The sequence below is a fragment of the Terrapene carolina genome, unplaced genomic scaffold (genome assembly GCF_002925995.2).
Source record: "Terrapene carolina triunguis isolate 2854851 unplaced genomic scaffold, T_m_triunguis-2.0 Scaffold42, whole genome shotgun sequence".
NCBI classification, from domain to species: Eukaryota; Metazoa; Chordata; order Testudines; family Emydidae; genus Terrapene; species Terrapene triunguis.
The window spans coordinates 57,272,944-57,290,253 of record NW_020664393.1 but is presented as its reverse complement, the minus strand read 5'-3'; the positions used below and the strand labels follow the sequence as shown (position 1 = coordinate 57,290,253).

Here is a 17,310-nt window from a genome sequence, read left to right as displayed (position 1 = left end):
CTAAAATTTAGAACAGCTTTAAAGAGTGGAATGTTGAAATAAGCTTTTTTTAAAATAAATAGTGGAGGATCTTCATTAAATGTGTTCTGCCGCAATCCGTGCCATGTTCTGTCCCCTGGAATTTTAAAATACTGTTAGTGGAGAAAGATCTTTCAGAAAATTACATATGAGCTGGGTTGCTGCACTTCATTCTTCATGAAGAACAATGGGATGAAATAGTCACAGAGGCTATGGAAGCGCAATGCTGACCAGGAAACAATAACACACAAGTTTCATGGATAATATTCTAAAGCCATCTGTGTATTTGCCAGCATTAAAAATTCAAACTGTGTCTTGGTATAGACATTACCATGCAGCTGGTGGTCAAGATAAATGAGACACACATTTGGGCCGGGAGGTGCTATCCTTGTGCTTCTAACATACTGTATGAGCATAATATCCTGGGCACCCAAGGTTTTCTTCAGTACACTTGGAAAACAAGGTAAAAGTGCTCTGCCAATGTTCAAAGTTACTGGGTCAGATTCTCCAGTCTGCAAAGGCTTCTTTGCCTTAATTCAGCTGAAGGTAGCCACTGGAAACTTCCCACTGTAGGGGAACCCTCTGCAAGTATAAAGCTCCATTGTGTCCTGTCCCTAGAGTAAGAAGGAGAGGGCATTGTGGGATTTGTGTTCCGACAGAATATTATAGTATATTTGTGTCTAAATAATATCAAACAGAAGGAAATTATTTTCTTAGTTAACCAAATTGCCCATGAAAAGAGGAAAACTAACACCAATTATTAGTCCTTAACATGAAAATTCTGTTCAGCACAGCAATCAGAAAATACACAGGATACAAATACCCTAGAGGTTGTAAAGCTTATGAAAAGTATTATTTATTTTTATGACTGTAGTGCCTAGGAGCTCTAGTCAGGGACCAGGACCCCATTGTGTTACATACTGTACAATCTAAGACAATATGGACCCAGAAAAGAGAATACAAGGAAACAATGAGACAGTATTGAGCAGCATGATGGGCCCCATCCCATGCATGGTCTCTACAAATTGTAAAATCATCCTTTTTAAAACATACTAATCTTGTGCTTCAAAATGACACTTATGAAACTTGTGTGCTTTTTTTAGACTAAAGTGCTTCTATTGATGCAAAGCCAGTGTGTCTCCTACTTTAGTTTAGCAATTTCATCTGCTAGGCTTTCCTGCTGTTGGTGTGTCACTATCAATTAGATAAATGGCTGTCAGCAAGAAGAAATTCAGAAGTAAGTAAATATAAATAGTTTTGTAGGTGCCAAATCCAATTGGAAATGGAATTTCTGCAAATTTCAAATGTGGTAACAAAAAAAGCTCACTTAGGGCAACTTATCTATCATAAGGTTTTATATTGGAATCCATTATCATAGTGTTAGTGCTTCCCAAGTTCATTAGACTGGATTAATGAAGTCTTTAGTGAGCCTTTGACTCTCCTTCCACTTCTGTTTGTGAGACTCTGCTTGAAGCTTGTGCTCAGGGTTTGGTTTTGTTTAGTATTTTAAGTCCACTGACAGCCTGTACTCCAGCTTGCTTGGGTACTCTCGCATACCTGTTCTTGTAGCTGCATCTGCTGCACCGCAAGTGTGTGAAAGCACAGTTAGGGGAGGGGGGTCACAGGAGGGGGTGGTCAGGGGACAAGGAGTGGATGGGTTGGGGGTTCTGAGGGGGGCAATCAGAGGGTGGGAGGGGGCGGATAGGGGGCAGGGGCCACGCTGTTTGGGGAGGCACAGCCTTCCCTACCTGGCCCTCCATACAGTTTTGCAACGCCGAGGTGGCCCTCGGGCCAAAAAGTTTGCCTATCCCTGTGACAGGAACAAGAAGACTTCTTTTTTTTTTAATTAATGACTTTGTTACTGTGGGGACACTTGAAGATCTGAAAAGACAGCTGTTAGAACAACTAATAAGAGCAGAATAAATGATGCATTAAAAGGAAGAAACAAAGGGAAATTGCCTCGAAAAGAGGCTTCTATTAATTTTATTTACCTTTTTTAAGGAGTGACTATCCTGTCTACTCTGAAAAACTATTACTTAAACTCTTAGTGATTCCTGTTCCTCAGGGCTGCTCCCACAGACGATGAGCAACACATCCATTATTTTAATCAGAATCCCAGAAGTCACCCACAGTATGTGAAGTTGGTCCTGTCAATGAATAACTGACTGCAAAACCCTGGCAGAGCACAGGATATGATGCATAAAACTGTAAAGTCAAACTGGCCAGGATTAACAAAAGTAATGGTTATTATCAGATAATACCAGAATGGGAAGATATTAAATATTACACACTACACTAAATCTGTACAAGTTCTTGCAGCAGTCTGTGTATCAACGTAGAAAAACTTTTTAATAAGAGTGTGGTGTTCTTTGACATGCTGAATAAGCAAAAACAAAAAGTGGTGTTTTGGCACAACTCTTGTAACACATTGTCCAGGTTTTCAGAATATGAATGTTTATGCATGGGGGAGATTTGCCGTGGGGTTAGGGAGAACATAGCAATGCCCACTGTCCCGTCTTATTTGTTATGACTTTTGAGCTAGTGACACACTAACTTAAACTACAGGGAATGAACCTTTTGGTAGGGGAGAAAATTAAACTGAACCTACTTTATATACAAGTGACCTGTTACTCTCTTGTAAATCCTCAGAAGTCTGTCTCGTATGCTGGACAGGGCATATCAAAGAATTATGGAAGTCAGGTTTTACTGTTTAATGTCAGAATATCTGCAGCAGTGTCTTTGAGAATACCTTGTAAACTAATTAAGAGGTAGAAGGCTTAAGAATCACTTGGGAAAAAATAGTCGTCTAATGCAATTCCATCTTGAGATAGAAAACTAAATGGGCTGAATGGTGTCTAAACCAGAAGGTGGAAAGGATAGAGAGATAATTGGAGAGATGGGGTATGAAAGGCCCAACAAAAATGCTGCTATATGCTTGTAGCCAATTTTAAATTTCTCATTTGACTGAGTGAGGGAGGGGAGCAAAGGATATGGATCCAAAGAAAATTGTGGTTTTCTGGGGGAAGGTGAAGTCTGATTTTCCCAAATGTAGAAAAATTGTAATTGGGTGCTAATGTCTGATCTGTGCCACCTATTCTAAGAAAATAGAGTATGCAGGCACAGCAGGTCCATTTCCTTGAAGAGTAAGTTTGATTCCCTTTCCTCAATATGATTTACAAATAATTTACCAAAAAGGGCTGCTAAGACACACTGGACATACTTGGGTCGAGATCCAAATTGATCCAATTTGGAATTGTCCCCTCGTTTATGGGACCATCAGACCTAAGCTCACATGGGCTGAAAACCATATGTGATATTGCTGCCAGTTGTATGCTGCAAAAAGTGAAATGTGGGGTTATCTTATTTCTTGTTTAAAACTGCATTCCAATATGCTCCTGGCTGACTAAAGAGAAGATGTGATTATGGTTATAGTGTTAAATCTCCCACATATTGAGTCTAATGAGAATGTGAGATGTTAAAAAATAGAAATTTATGGGAGAGAGACGTGGGGCCAATCCCGCAAACCCTTATTCAGGCAGGTTACTGCATTAAACTAACTGGGAGTACTTGCCAAAGTAACAGTTTGCAGAGTTCGAGTTGGTTTTAGAGATTAAGTTGGAAAGAGCAGATTTGATAGAAATCAGAGACGAGCCTGTGGAAATCAAAGGTAGCAAATTACAGTTGATATCTGATTTTTATTACTCCATGTGATTTTACAAAATTCTGAGCATGGATGTAACCAGTGTTGGATCTGGGCTATATATGAAATGCAGTCAAATATATGCTAACAAAGGCACAAGATTCTTAGATGGTAGGCTCTTTTGGACAGGGACTGTTTCTTTTGTGTCTATGTTGGAGATATCTCCTACTGGGACCCCTTGGGGCCTCTGGTTCCTTCTACATTGTAAATATAAATGAAGAATGGAAACATACATTTCACACTTTATTGGATTTTTGTAAAAATTACTGAGCAGCCTGACTCAGCAATGCCAAAAAGATAGGGTAGCAGAACAGAGAATTTAGAACCACAGATGTGTCAGGGTCTTGAGGTCAATCATGATATCATTGCAGAGGTAGTCTTGACTGGAAAGGCTGATTTTGATCATTTATACCATAGATAAGAAGAGATGGGTTTATACAGATTATTATGAGATGGTTGAAAAATAATATTGATGGAAAATGGATAAAAGACTAGTCCTTCTGATCATTGACTGTATCTGAAAACAGGAATGCCTTGACCAACAGTTTGGGCTTATTGTACTAAATGAGTAGAAGATTGTTTTGTCCTTCATTAAGACTCCGTTTTATAAATTAAAGTGGACTGTGTCCACAATGCAATTCTTCTTCTGAATTAATTGGCTAGTTAGTGCAAATTGGATAATTCATGTTGAAAGTTGGTTAAATTCATTTCAAAATTAAATTAATGTGGGAAAACTTTTGTGCAGTCTGTATTTTGGGTTAACATTTCAGTCCTCCCTCTGATATTCCACAGTGCATTGTTTCACACCAAGATCAGTCTGTCTTTTTACCTGTGCCCACTACTGCCCTAGGGTCATGATAGCGGGATGTTACCTCCCTGTTTAAATGCTGGTGCACAACATTCTGTTCTTGGCTAGTAACTGTGTTAAAGTAAAAATGCCTTCTTCCTTCTCTTGCCTTTTCAATACAGATGATGGAAAATTGTTGCACATTCAGATGGATACCTCTAATTTTAGGAAATAGAGAAGAAAGCATTAAAAATAGTACTGTTTATGTGAGTCATAATTAGTTACTCATGCAAGTGCATTGACTAAACTTGGTTGTGCAATTAGAGAACTAATTATGATGAAAATGCAATTGCACATTTAAATCGCCACCCATACCCTGAGGGTCACCCATTTGTTTCTCCTCCCTCATTTAGGCTTGCTGTAGTCTCTCTGCAATTAAGGAGCACTATTGAAACCTGAAAGCATGTGCAAGTGTAATTATGTGCCCATTTAGACATACTTAACATTTTAACAAGTGCATCCTATTGAAAATTTAACAAGTAATTTTTTAATGTTAATTAAAAATATAGATACATTAAGACAAGTTTTGCATGAAAGTCCTAATCCAGTAAGCTCATATACATGGATGGACTCTGTTAAAGTCACTGGGGCTCTGCATGGGCATATGAACTTGCACCATCAGAGTCTAAAGAATATATACCTTTCATAACTATTCTAGTCTGTCAGGCTAAATACACAGTAAAAACTGCACAAGAATCCACCTTTATTAGAGAACCTTCTGTTTTAAAAAGTTTTCCTCAATGCGTTCCCCAAACATAATGAGCAAGGTTTTCATTTACACTAAGGCTCCTTTTAACCACTTTCTCGCAGCGTAAAGGGGCCTTGCCATGAGAATATCTTACATTTTGTATCCATTTTAAGACCCCTGTGCATTACCAGAGCAATGTAAAGTGGCCTTAGGGTATGTCTGTACTGCAGTGTAAGTCCAGGGTTAGTAGAATTTGAGTTAGCAGATCCTGGGTCTAACTTAGGCCTTGAGTGTCTGTCTATGCTCACTTGTAACCCCAGGTTAGGAATTGTTGAAACCTTGTGCTCCAGCATCTATGCTGCATTATGTGGGCCTGAGTCGTCTCTCCCTCTCCTCCCCCCCCCCCCCCCCCCACCACCAATATATCCCAGACTTCCTAGTGCCCTCCCAAAGTGTGGCAGGTGTAGCCATTTGTTCGTGGGACGGTGTGGGAAAACTTGACAGTCCACCAAACTTGACTGTACAGAGGATAAAGAAAGTGAGCCTGTGGAGTTGTGGAATACTTTTGGTAGACTCCCAGAGCACGAGACAAGTGGGGCTGTGCCTACACTGCAAAGCAATAGGGATTGAACGCTGGGTCCCAGCTTGACTCAGGCTTGGATCCTCCACCTCCAGGGGCACTGGGAGCCTGGGTCCGATCCCTGGGTTAGCACAATTTATGATGAAGGGGAGTTAGGCATGAGCCTGAATTCGAACCCTGGACTTACATTGCAGTGTAGACATAACCTTATTGTAAATGAGAATCTGACCAACCAAGAACAATTCTGTTCCACCTTAATTTGAAGACCACCATTAGATAATTTTGTGTGTTGCCTGTTGAAGACAAATCTGACTGCATAGTCAAACTGTAGTAAAAGGCTCTTTGTTGTTTGAGCTAGTTATTCAAACCTGATGCACCTTTTTTTTGTTTTTGTTTGTATTAATGTATTTAAAAAATAGCTTTGCCACATGGCTAAGATCTTGCATTCAAAAGTAAATAACCAGTTTGGAAACCCCTAAAAGAGAGGCTTATTTAATATGAAGAATAGAGACACAAGTTATATGGTGTTAAGTAGGCAGCGGAGGTGGGAATTACAGGGGGGATGTGCTGAGCATTGCAGCACCTGCCGTCTAGGCGCCCTGCTGCCAAGTGGAATTCACAACTCTGTGTTAGGCACGCAGGCTCCCTATGCAATGCAGGGGGAGTTAGTTAGTGGCAGTTAGGAACTGAAGTCCCCCTTTTGAATCCCACCCGTAAAGCCGCCACTATATATGCTGTGGAGCCCATAACAAAGTAGTAAATGGATGTTTTACAAGATTACACATTAATCAATACTGACCTAAAATAAGAATCCTAAGATTGACTGACTGATCACTTGATAATCCATATATCCTTGTGTGTTTTGTAAAATGTGAAGTGTTAATTTGAAGCATTACAAATTAGTTTTGTGTTCTGCCTTCAGGGCAATTTAGTGCAGTTTAAACTATATAACTGCATTTGGAAATCTGATTTCTGCTGCTTGCAAATATATATTTTAATATTTTTATTGCAGTAGATAAATAGTACAAACTATTTTTTTTGTGCAGTAGGAAGACTTACTGCAATTTCTAGCATCCCATTTACAATTTGGTAATTCTACTATAAACTCTTTTTTAGGGTCCTATAATGTGGCGTTTTATAAACTAGAACTTGGGACTCGCTTCTGCTTCCTTTGAAGTCAATAGCAAAACTCTTGTTAATTTCAGTTGTATGGGCTTGGGCTCATCAACTGCATCAAACTGATACTTAACATAGTATTCTCCCCTCCTTAAAGTCAGCTTCTTTCTGTTCATCTCATAGGGCTTGATCATTGCGGTGCTGAGCGCCCTCAACTTCCTTGTGACATCAGTAGGAGTTTAGAGTGTTCAGCCCCTTTTGGGATTGGGTCTGTTGTTTCTATGGCTCAAATGAAGCTGTGGAGCTGACTATGAAACTGACTAGTTAAACAGCATTTAACTGCTCAGTTGCTATCAAATGTACTAAACACAGGTTAGCAAGCACGTGCTGTGCTTTTGAAATAATATCTGGTATATCTTAACATTTCATTAACTTCAGTGGAATGTTAATGGGATGACAACAGTGTGGTATTATCAGGAGAGGTCCGGCGGGATTTCATACATTTTCTTTCAATTATTTTCATTAAATTCATCTGCAACAACATAGATTAACAGTTGCATTGTATCAGAGCTGTACCACAATGAGGCTCTTGTATTACAATATCATCCTGTTAATGTTAGTTTAATTGCCCTTTAAAATACAAAAAATATTAAATCTGAAAAAAAAAATCTAATTTACAGTAACATCATCTTTTTGGGGAGGTTAATCCCATCAGAAATTTTCTCCCTTTTATAATTAATGTTTGAACAAGTTTTAGACATATTTAAAACTCAGTTGAACATCTCAGAATATTTCAATACTAGAGGACCCATTACATTTTGTCTTGTGTTAACAGTGATAAAACTGATAATTCTTTGCCCAAACACTATAATGTGAACTAGGAAAACTAGGCACTGTCTGTTGATTTTTACAATTTGCTAACTTTATTAAAATTGGCATCTAATGATTTGATTAGAAATGTCATTTGTTAATATTGTACAACTGGGAACTTTCTACTTTGAGTCTAGTTTCATCACATTGTTTTCATTTCCTTGTGTATCTGCAGTTGCATCAGCTATCCTGTTCTTGACCTTATTGTAAATTTCAATGCATTTTTCTCCATTTGGATTTAGTAGAATTATGTATCTCAATGTCGGTTTACAGGCATATTAACCACTTAGTCTAGGCAGTTCTCCCACTTAACTAGCACCTCTCACAGAGCAGAGCCTGATCCCCAGGTGGGGAAGAAGTCTCTGTTCCCCTGGATGGGGCATTGGTAATAGGGAACTGGACAGTCAGACCCTCTCAGCTCCCAGAACACTTGCTGACCCATCAACAGAGTGTGTGTTTGTGCCAGGAGAGGATTTGTCTCTGAATAGGGAGAAGCATAGAAACTCTCTGATGGTGCCTAGGGCCCTGTGGATATGGAAAGGCCAAGGCTGTTTGAGTGGTTGCTGGAAGAGAGGGGAAGGGAATGGAATGTGTTTTAACTAAGGGAGGAAGTAAAAGGAGGAATGGATTAACGTTAAAGATGAAAACTCCTGTAAATTTATTAAAATGGAACATATACTGTAAAACAAAAGGTGGGCAGGAATTCAGTTTCAGAGGGCTTGAGGGGAGAAACAAAAGTGGTAAAACTAAAAAAAGAATATCTGTATTTAGAGATACAATACAGTACTGTGTTAAATGTAAACTACTAAAAAAATAGTTTTAAAATAAGATTTGACACAGTAAAGAAACTGTTTCTGTGCTTGTTTCATTTAAATTTAATATGGTTAAAAGCAGCATTTTTCTTCTGCATAAAGTTTCAAAGCTATATTAAGTCAATGTTCAGTTGTAAACTTTTGAAAGAACAACCATAATGTTTTGTTCAGTTACCAACATTTCAGAGTTATCAACAAACTCTATTCCTGAGGTGTTTGTAACTCTGAGATTCTACTGTATTCAAGATGCCCTTTGGAGCTCATTGTGCGTCTGAAATAACCTGTGCTTTAATGGATAAACCTTTAAATCTTGTTGGACACAACCTGAGGATGTGGTGTAGTAGTAATGGATGATATATATTTTTTGAAAAGTTGTCCAAGTAACAAGCAGGAACCTTGCATTTGTTAAAGCAATGTGACAGCAAGATGTTATGAAGGGCTAGTTTTCTGTGGGATTAAAATATACATGAGTTAAGAACTCCACTTATTCAAAGACTCTTCAAGAGACAGACTTTATTATGCTAAGATCACGATGACAGAAAATATTTCTCAGCAGTAACATAGAAGGAAAAAAAAGTGAATAGAATTGTGTCCAAAACTAGAATATAGGTAACCACAAAACACATGACTAGGAAAAGTCCTTTCTTTTAGCTATGGTAATGAAGCAACATTTAGCAGTAACTGTTTGAATTAGCATGAAAGGCTGGAACACTTGTACTCAGTTGACTGAAATCTAGTTTTATTAAAAGCGTTTCATTTACCTTTGAAGCAGGGAAAAACAGGAAATATAATTGGAGACGTTTAAGATCTAAAAGGAGGAAAAAATATCTGACTGGAAGATTCTGCTGAATGTTACCCATGTTAGTCAAGTGGTTACTGCTGCTCAGACAGCCATGGAGATTTGGTTAATCCGACCTTATTGATTAAGTAGGCATCTGTTTCTGTTGTCAGAGACAAGTTAATTGTGATCTTCCGAGGAAAGATCTAATCTGGGTAAAATGAATGGTATGGTTAACGATGCCTGTGTACATCTCTAGTTGCCATGTTTGTTGTGGTTGCCAACTTTGATCATAGTCTGACCTTATTCTTATTTCTCGTGACTTTAAAAGATAGTGCTGCAAATTTCTAAACAGCAAAGGATATTTATAAAGCCAGTTAATAGAGCAGATTAAACAAAATGAGGAACCCTGCTAAATCTGCCAGACATTTTTCTTGATGAAGGAAATATTGCATCAGGGGCTTTTAAATTTTATTGAATAAATTTGAATGTTATGGTCTGGAATATACTGCTGCTATTTTAAGACAACTATAGTTATTTGAAGATAATGCATTTTTAAAAAGGGGAATGACACTTTTCTAATTGGAGCAAAATGATTTGTCACCATAGACTTTGAGAGATCCTTATTGGTGTAACACAGTCTTCACATTAAGAACAAATTATATGTATTTCATTATCAAAGTTGCCTAAAAAAATTCTTTTGAACAGCCTCCATTGCCGTATCTATTGTGACTTTTTTTTCCCATTTCACGTATTAGTAATGATGGAACAAAAAAGAAAATGGATTATTAAAAGTTCCACTCTGCTGGAGTTAGTGACCTTCCTTACATCCCAAGCTTCCCATTGATTCTCCGCTTTTCCCCCTGGAGAGAGGACCTTCATGTTGGCCTTTTTTTCCACAGAGCTAGCACACCTACTAAAATAATAGGCTCAGCACAGTGGGTGTGACTGTATGCATTAAGATTGAGAAGGATTCGTATCAGCAGTGGAAAAAGTTAGGGGTGTTAAAAAAAAATAAAATAATAATAATAATAATAATAATTACATTTTGGGATGAGGAAGCATGAATTGAAAGTACTTTGATAGTCTAGCAAAACTGAGTTCAAATCTCTCACATTTAGTATTTAAATTTTTTAAATATTTCCAGTTATCAGCTCACAACAGTGTGTTTTTCCTTGAATGAAAGTATGTTTGAAATGCACACAGGCATCTTAATTAAATGAACAGGCCAAAATGGGATTTAACATATTTGCCCAGTGAGCTAATAAAGTCAAGATCCAGCTGAGTGTGAAAGATTTGTTTGTTTTCTAGCATTATTAGGTAAGTTCAAAACTGTATCCATCATGTTTGGCTTTTAATATATAATCAGCCCAATTTGTCACATTTTGAAGCTGTTAAACTAGAAGCCTCTAACTTGTTGACCTAGATTCAATTACCTAGATTGTAACAATAGTGCTGTCAAAGAGTATACAGGGTTATTTCTGTTTGTACTGCAAGCAGTAGGTTTGACTGTGCTCTCAAGATGTTGTTTAAGCATATTTGGCTTCAGTGTTGTGTATTTACTTTCACAGTGCAGTAGAGCAGCAGGTGTGAGGAGCTGGGTGTGCTTTTATTTTTGAGTGTATGTATAAATTCATAACTCTTCTTAACATGCCCACAGGTTTTAGGTCCTGCCCCAAGATGGTGCTCATTCTTGGACAACTTGACAGAAGAACTGGAGGAGAATCCAGAGAGCACAGTTTATGATGATTACAAATTTGTTACCAGAAAAGACCTTGAAAATTTAGGTAAAATTTAAGAGACTTTTTATTTATTTTTTCTGTTTCTTGTCCTCTTTTCCTTGTTCAGTTTTAAAGCACTCACATTGCTGCTTGTTGCCCGTCTGCAGTTTGGGTGTGCTGCATAGTAATAAAAGGGCTGTTAGAAAGTTACTCAAAGTAGTTCTTCCCAACTCTTGCCACTGTTTCTAACATGCCAGTCCTGATTGCCCTACTTGGTGGTAATCTTTGTCAATTCAATGAGAACCTTTGCTCACAGCTTGTCTCCTGAGGATAGGGTGACCAGATGTCCCGATTTTATAGGGACAGTCCCGATATTCAGGGCTTTTTCTTATATAGGCACCCCCTACCCCCATCCTGATTTTTCACATTTGCTCTCCGGTCACCCTATCTGAGGAGAAGGTTGATATACAGTGATTTAGTGTGTCTGAGGAAGTGCTTTGAGGTTCTTTTAGCCCAGCGTTTCTCAAATGGCCGCATACAGCCACCAGGGAGTTTCTTTGCGGCCAGGAAGAGCGGTGATGGGGGGGAGAGACAAAGCATCGGCCCTTCCCCCCTCCTTCCCTGTTCCTCCTGGATGCGCAGCCCTGCCCAGCCCCTGGAGACAGGTGGGGCACAATGCTGCAGGAGCACGGTGAGCTCTCTACTGGAGGGGGTGGGGAGGCAGTGAGACTCAGGCTTCATCCCTGGGGTGGTTGGGAGGCAGGTTCCAGAGGCGGGACTTAGGGATCCTGGCTGCGCAGACCAGGGCTCCAGCCGTGGGGCATCAAGTGCCAATACCCGTCTCCAGCTGCAGGGTTTCAGGCGCTGACCCCCAGCTCTGGCCACGCAGCCCCAGCCTTTGGCCATGTGGCACCAGCTCAAGGCCCCAATCCCGGCAGCAGCTGCTGGCCCTGGGCACCAATCCCCGGCTGTGTGCTCCAACCCCCAGTCCTGGCCGCTGACCCTGGGTGCTGACATGTAGCGCCAGCTGCGCGGCAGAGGGCACCGGCTCTGGGCGCCAATCCCCAGCCCTGGGTGTGCAACGGTCCCCGTCCCAGGTGCGTGGCAGTGGGTGCTGGCTTCAGCCTTGTGGTGGCAGGCACTGACTCCCAGATCCGACCACACGGCCTTGGGTTCTGGCCACGTGGTGGCAGACACTTGCACTGGGCTCCAATCCCCTGCCTCTGCCATGCAACTCCTGCTCTGGCCTTGGTCATTGACCTCCAGCTGCACAGCAGCAGGTGCCAATCTCCGGCTCCAGTCATGCAGCTGCGGGACTCACCACCCACCCTCCTCTCTCATCCGTGCCCCCTCCCCATCGCCCCTGGACTCCACTGACTTCCTGGCCCTGCATCCACCCCTCCGTCACCCCAGGCCCCCGCTGCCTTCCCCGGCTCACATCCATCCCACCATGTCCCCCACTGCCTCCGTCTCCCACCCCAGCCCCCCAATCCAGGGCTTAATTTGTCCTGGGACTTGCTGAGAAAAGTGATATTAACAAACATGCAAGTATCACTTTTCACAGCCTTCCAGATAGCTATCAAGTGTCCTGTGAAAAGTGATTGATATTAACAAACATACAAATATCACTTTTCACTGTAAAATTTTTATTATTGAGTATGCAAAAAAACCCCTACATAAATAAATTACAATGATGTGTATGTGCTATTTATTTGTTTTTCCTAAAGTTAATCAGGTATTTTCGGGGAAAGTGTCAGTGCGGCCACCAGCAAGAGTTGGTGGCCGCACTTTGAGGCCACCAAAAATTTTGTTGTGAGAACCCCTTAGCCACACAATGAGAAACAGAGGAAAGGAAGAGAAGTTGTTTCTACTTTTAAATATTTATGAGATGCTCAGATACTGTGGTGCTGAAGCCATAGTAAGTACCTTGATAAAGGAATGCACTTGCAAATGGTATCCTCGGTAAGGAGAATATTTAGGACTTTTATACAATGACATTCATACAGATGTCAATGGAAACTTATTTTTATGGGCTTTTTTATGGTATACACGACCCATATTGCTTTATCTTCATAACATAGGGAGGTATTATCCCCACTTTTTTTTTTTTTTTTTTTTTTTTTAAAAACAGATGGGGAACTGAGGCACAAACTAAGGTCTAGTCTCGACTTGAAACAGGTCGACATAGCTACAACGTTCAGGGTTGTGAAAAATCGCCAGGCCTGAGTCCTGTAGCTATGCCAACCTAATCCCTGGAGTACACACAGCTAGGGTGACAAAAGAATGCTTCCATTGACATACCTGCTATTGCTAGGGGAGACCTTCCATCACTGTAGTCTCTGTCTACACTACAGAGTTACAATCTCATAGTCACGGTGCCATAGCTATACTGCTATAGCGCTTGTAGTATAGACATGGTCTTAGCAACTTGACCAGCATAATACAAGAAGTTTGTGATAGGCCCTGTAGAGGAGCGGACTCACCCCTGCGGCGCCTCCTGCTGGTTGTCTCCAGGAATTAGCTCATTTCAGCGCTGGAGCACCCTCTGCAGGCCGGTGGTCCGCCTGTCCTCCAGCCCCCGTGTCTCTCCCGGACCTTGGTGCCCTTTTATCTGGGGTGCTGTACAGTACACCCCTCAGTACTAGGGTCTCCCCTACCTGGGGAACCCCCACCCACTATCCCTACCTCGCCTCAGAATAAGGGCACTGCCAGTCACCAACTAGCCCCCGCTCCCTGGGGCAGACTGCAGTATAGGCCACTCATCACAGGCAAGGTTGGGTTTGGACCTGCTGCCTTGGCCTACCCCTGGGCTGCCCTCTGCAACTCCCAGTACCCCTTGGCTTCCTCCTAGGCCGCAGCCTGGGGCTTTCCAGGCTGGAGCTCCTCAGCCTGTCCCCAGCCCTGCTCCGCTCAGGTACTCTGTCTCTAGCTCACTGCAGCCAGGCCCTTCTCCCTCTGAAGGCGGAGAGAGACTCCTTGGCCTCTGGCTCACAGCCTTTTTATATAGGGCCAGCTGAGGCCTGATTGGGGTGTGGCCCAGCTGCAGCTGCTTCCCAATCAGCCCAGTTTAGCAGCTCCCAGCCACAACCTTCCCCCCAGGCTGTTTTAAGCCCTTCAGGGCAGGAGCCGGGTAATCACCCCGCTACAGGCCCAGAAATAGAATCCGATCTCTAAGGCTGTGTCTACACTAGAGAGCCTACAGTGGCACAGCTGTACCCATGCAGCTGTGCCACTGTCAGATCTCCCACGAAGCCACTTTATGCCAATGGGAGAGAGCTCTCCTGTTGACATCATTAAACCACCCCCAATGAGCAGCTATGTCGGTGGGAGAGTGCACTGTGCACGCTTCCACTTATGCCGGCAAAATGTATGTTACTGAGGGTTGTTGGGTTTTTTTCACACCCCTGAGCAACATAAGTTTTGCCAACATAAGTGGTAGTGTAGACATGGCCTAAGACCTAGTCCGGTGTCTTAACCAAAAGACCATTCTTCTGTGAACTTGGAGAGGGTTCAGAATGTCCCTTTTGAGCAACTAAGCTGCAGTTTTGGATTTTCATTAACCTGCAAAAGCTAAATCAGATTCACCTAGGATTGAAAAACCAGGTTTATTAGGGCATCTTACACCTAAAACTTACAGGTATTACTGTTTTGTATTATTAGATGTCAATTGATGTAGCGTCTTTTGGGGCTATAAATCTATATAAGCTCAAGTCCTTTCTATGAAAGGTTGTCTACTAGTAGCAATCAAGTTTATAAAATTTAGTCCCATGTTTTACAATGATAGCATTGTTTTTTTAACTCAGTCACTTTTTCTCCCGAAGGTGATGCTCGTGTCTTGTTTTTAAAAACATGAAATTAGTTTGGGAGATAAGAGAGAAACTCAGTGTAAATCTCTTATTTCTGGAATTGTCTTTTAGCCAAGATTTATTAATTTCTGGAACTATTGGATCTGTAGGTAATGTTTGCTTTAAAGAAAAGTTCTCCTTTTTCTCAACTATACAGAGTTGCCTGAAGATATACACAATCTTCTCCCATTTGGAGATTTTCATTCTTTATTTAGGTTAGGGCCTAGGGTGACAGTTTTATGAACTGCTGTGGTGCTGTATTTATATCTTTCAAAATACCTATTCTTCAAAGGTAGTGACCCAAGGCATAAACTCTTAATTAAAACATCAGTATGCCACACCAAAACCTGTAATTCAAATGTGTATATCAAACGCGTACATACCTTCAGAAAGCGCTCTCCTCACAAATAATGCTTCTTGGTAAACTATCCATAGATTGTGGGCTAGTGGGCATCTTTAAAAAGTGTGCAGTAAACATTTACTACAGCAAAAAGAAAAGACTGTTTTTGTTGTGGGGCTGCTCAGATTCTTTGCTAGCTTAACATAATGGTTTGTGGTGCTACAGTCTCGATAGAATGGACATAAATATGGGTGAGTTTGATACTTTCAAATCAGTACCGTTGTTTTCCTTTAGTCAAGTATTCAGTCAGCTTAATTGGGAGAATTTCCTATATCTTACTCTCCTTCGAAGTCCTCTGATAACATTATGCTGTTTTTTTGTTTTATTCTACCCCATCTCCCTCTCCCGCCAGGCCTTGCCCATCTCATTGGATCACCACTGCTCAGAGCATATATGCATGGCTTTTTCATGGACATACGACTGTATCATAAGGTAAATAAGGTTAATTCATTAAGGCTGATACTTATTTTGGTACATTTTTGCCATTATGTATACTGTATATTTACTAATTTATATATTTACTCCTGCATTTTGTTTCCTTTCTTTAATGCCTTCTATTTTGTTTAAAAGGTGAAAATGATGGTCAATCCATTTGCCTATGAGGAATATAGAAAAGAGAAAATTAGACAGAAGATAGAAGAAACACGTGCACAAAGAGTTCAGCTAAAGGTAGAATTCTATTTATGATGATTAAACTTTTAGAGAAAATTGTTCATATGGAATAATGTAAAATAACTACACCACAGAGCTGTAATTGAATTGGGAGTTTATGGTGTTTCACCTCATACATGAGTTTGTTGATGTTGCCAGAGCCCTGAAATCAAATTGCAGCCTCAACCTATATATCTCTTTTGTGGCATTCACATGTATATGGAACCCAATTTGATGAAAAGAAACTGAGATGAAGCAGTAGAAGAAAAAGGACACTTTAGTCTTGTTATGCTTCAAAACTTCCACAGACTACTCAAGGCATAAAGCTTGCACTTTTTTTCTACTTCTACATGTAAAACTGGAGGTTTACCAAATGACTCGGATCCTTAAAATGCAGTAATGTTCTGAAAAGTGACTGTTGAAAATGGTATCATGGGCTTCCATGTTTGTTTATCAAGGCTTTCCTGATCAAATCTGCTCATCATACAATTAAAAAAAAAAAAGGTTGTTTTTTTTCTATATGTCCTGATATCTTATCCCTGCCAAGGCCAAAGATGCTTCAGCATCTCAGTACAACCCTACCAATTCCTTTGGACCAGTGATCAGAAAGAATATACAGCTTCTGCATCTTTCTAGGTGCTGTGTTAACACTGCTTTTGCCTTGTGGTTATGGCAGATGAATGACCTCTTCTGAAACCATGATATGGCTTCGCAGTCAACTAGAATGTGAAAGCATGGTATCCCATTTGCCAGAAGACTCAGTACTGCTTTGGGGACCTTGATTTTCCTTATTAACTTGACAGGGAATAGCCCCATGATTGTTTCTATGCCTAGGTCTTAGGAAGCCATTAGTTAGGTGAAACATTTTTTATAATAATGCCTGTAACTGTATTGGATGGGTAAACCCAGTTTTTCATTAATTTGGGTTGAACTTTGTGATCACAGTGAGTAAAAAAGTAGAGATGGTAGAGATTATTTTCGTCCTTGGAACTAAATTCATGACTGTAAAATGTGTAGCGTAGCCAAAATTTCTTGGGCATGAAAGAATATACTGATGAGTTCTACGTTTCCTTTTCTTCATTAGAAACTTCCAAAGGTTAATAAAGAGTTGGCACTCAAGCTGATTGAAGAGGAAGAGGAACAGCAGCCTACTAGAAAAAAGAAACAAAAGGTAAGACTTTATTTAGGAGGTGTCCAAAACTCTACAGAAGCACCAGGATAATAAATTGTTCTGTGTGTTCATTACTATAAATGGTTAGGCGGATTCATAGGTCAGTGTTCCTT

The 17,310-nt window shown here is 40.6% G+C and overlaps 1 protein-coding gene across 1 annotated transcript in view; it reads left to right on the top strand.

Moving 5' to 3' along the window:
• NOL10 (nucleolar protein 10) overlaps positions 1-17,310 on the top strand; it is a 75,272-nt gene that overhangs the window by 40,065 nt on the left and 17,897 nt on the right. The window contains exons 14-17 of the mRNA XM_024208382.2: positions 11,070-11,196; positions 15,728-15,807; positions 15,946-16,044; positions 17,111-17,197. Coding sequence (XP_024064150.1) covers positions 11,070-11,196; positions 15,728-15,807; positions 15,946-16,044; positions 17,111-17,197 — 393 coding nt within the window. The remainder of the gene's footprint in view (positions 1-11,069; positions 11,197-15,727; positions 15,808-15,945; positions 16,045-17,110; positions 17,198-17,310) is intronic.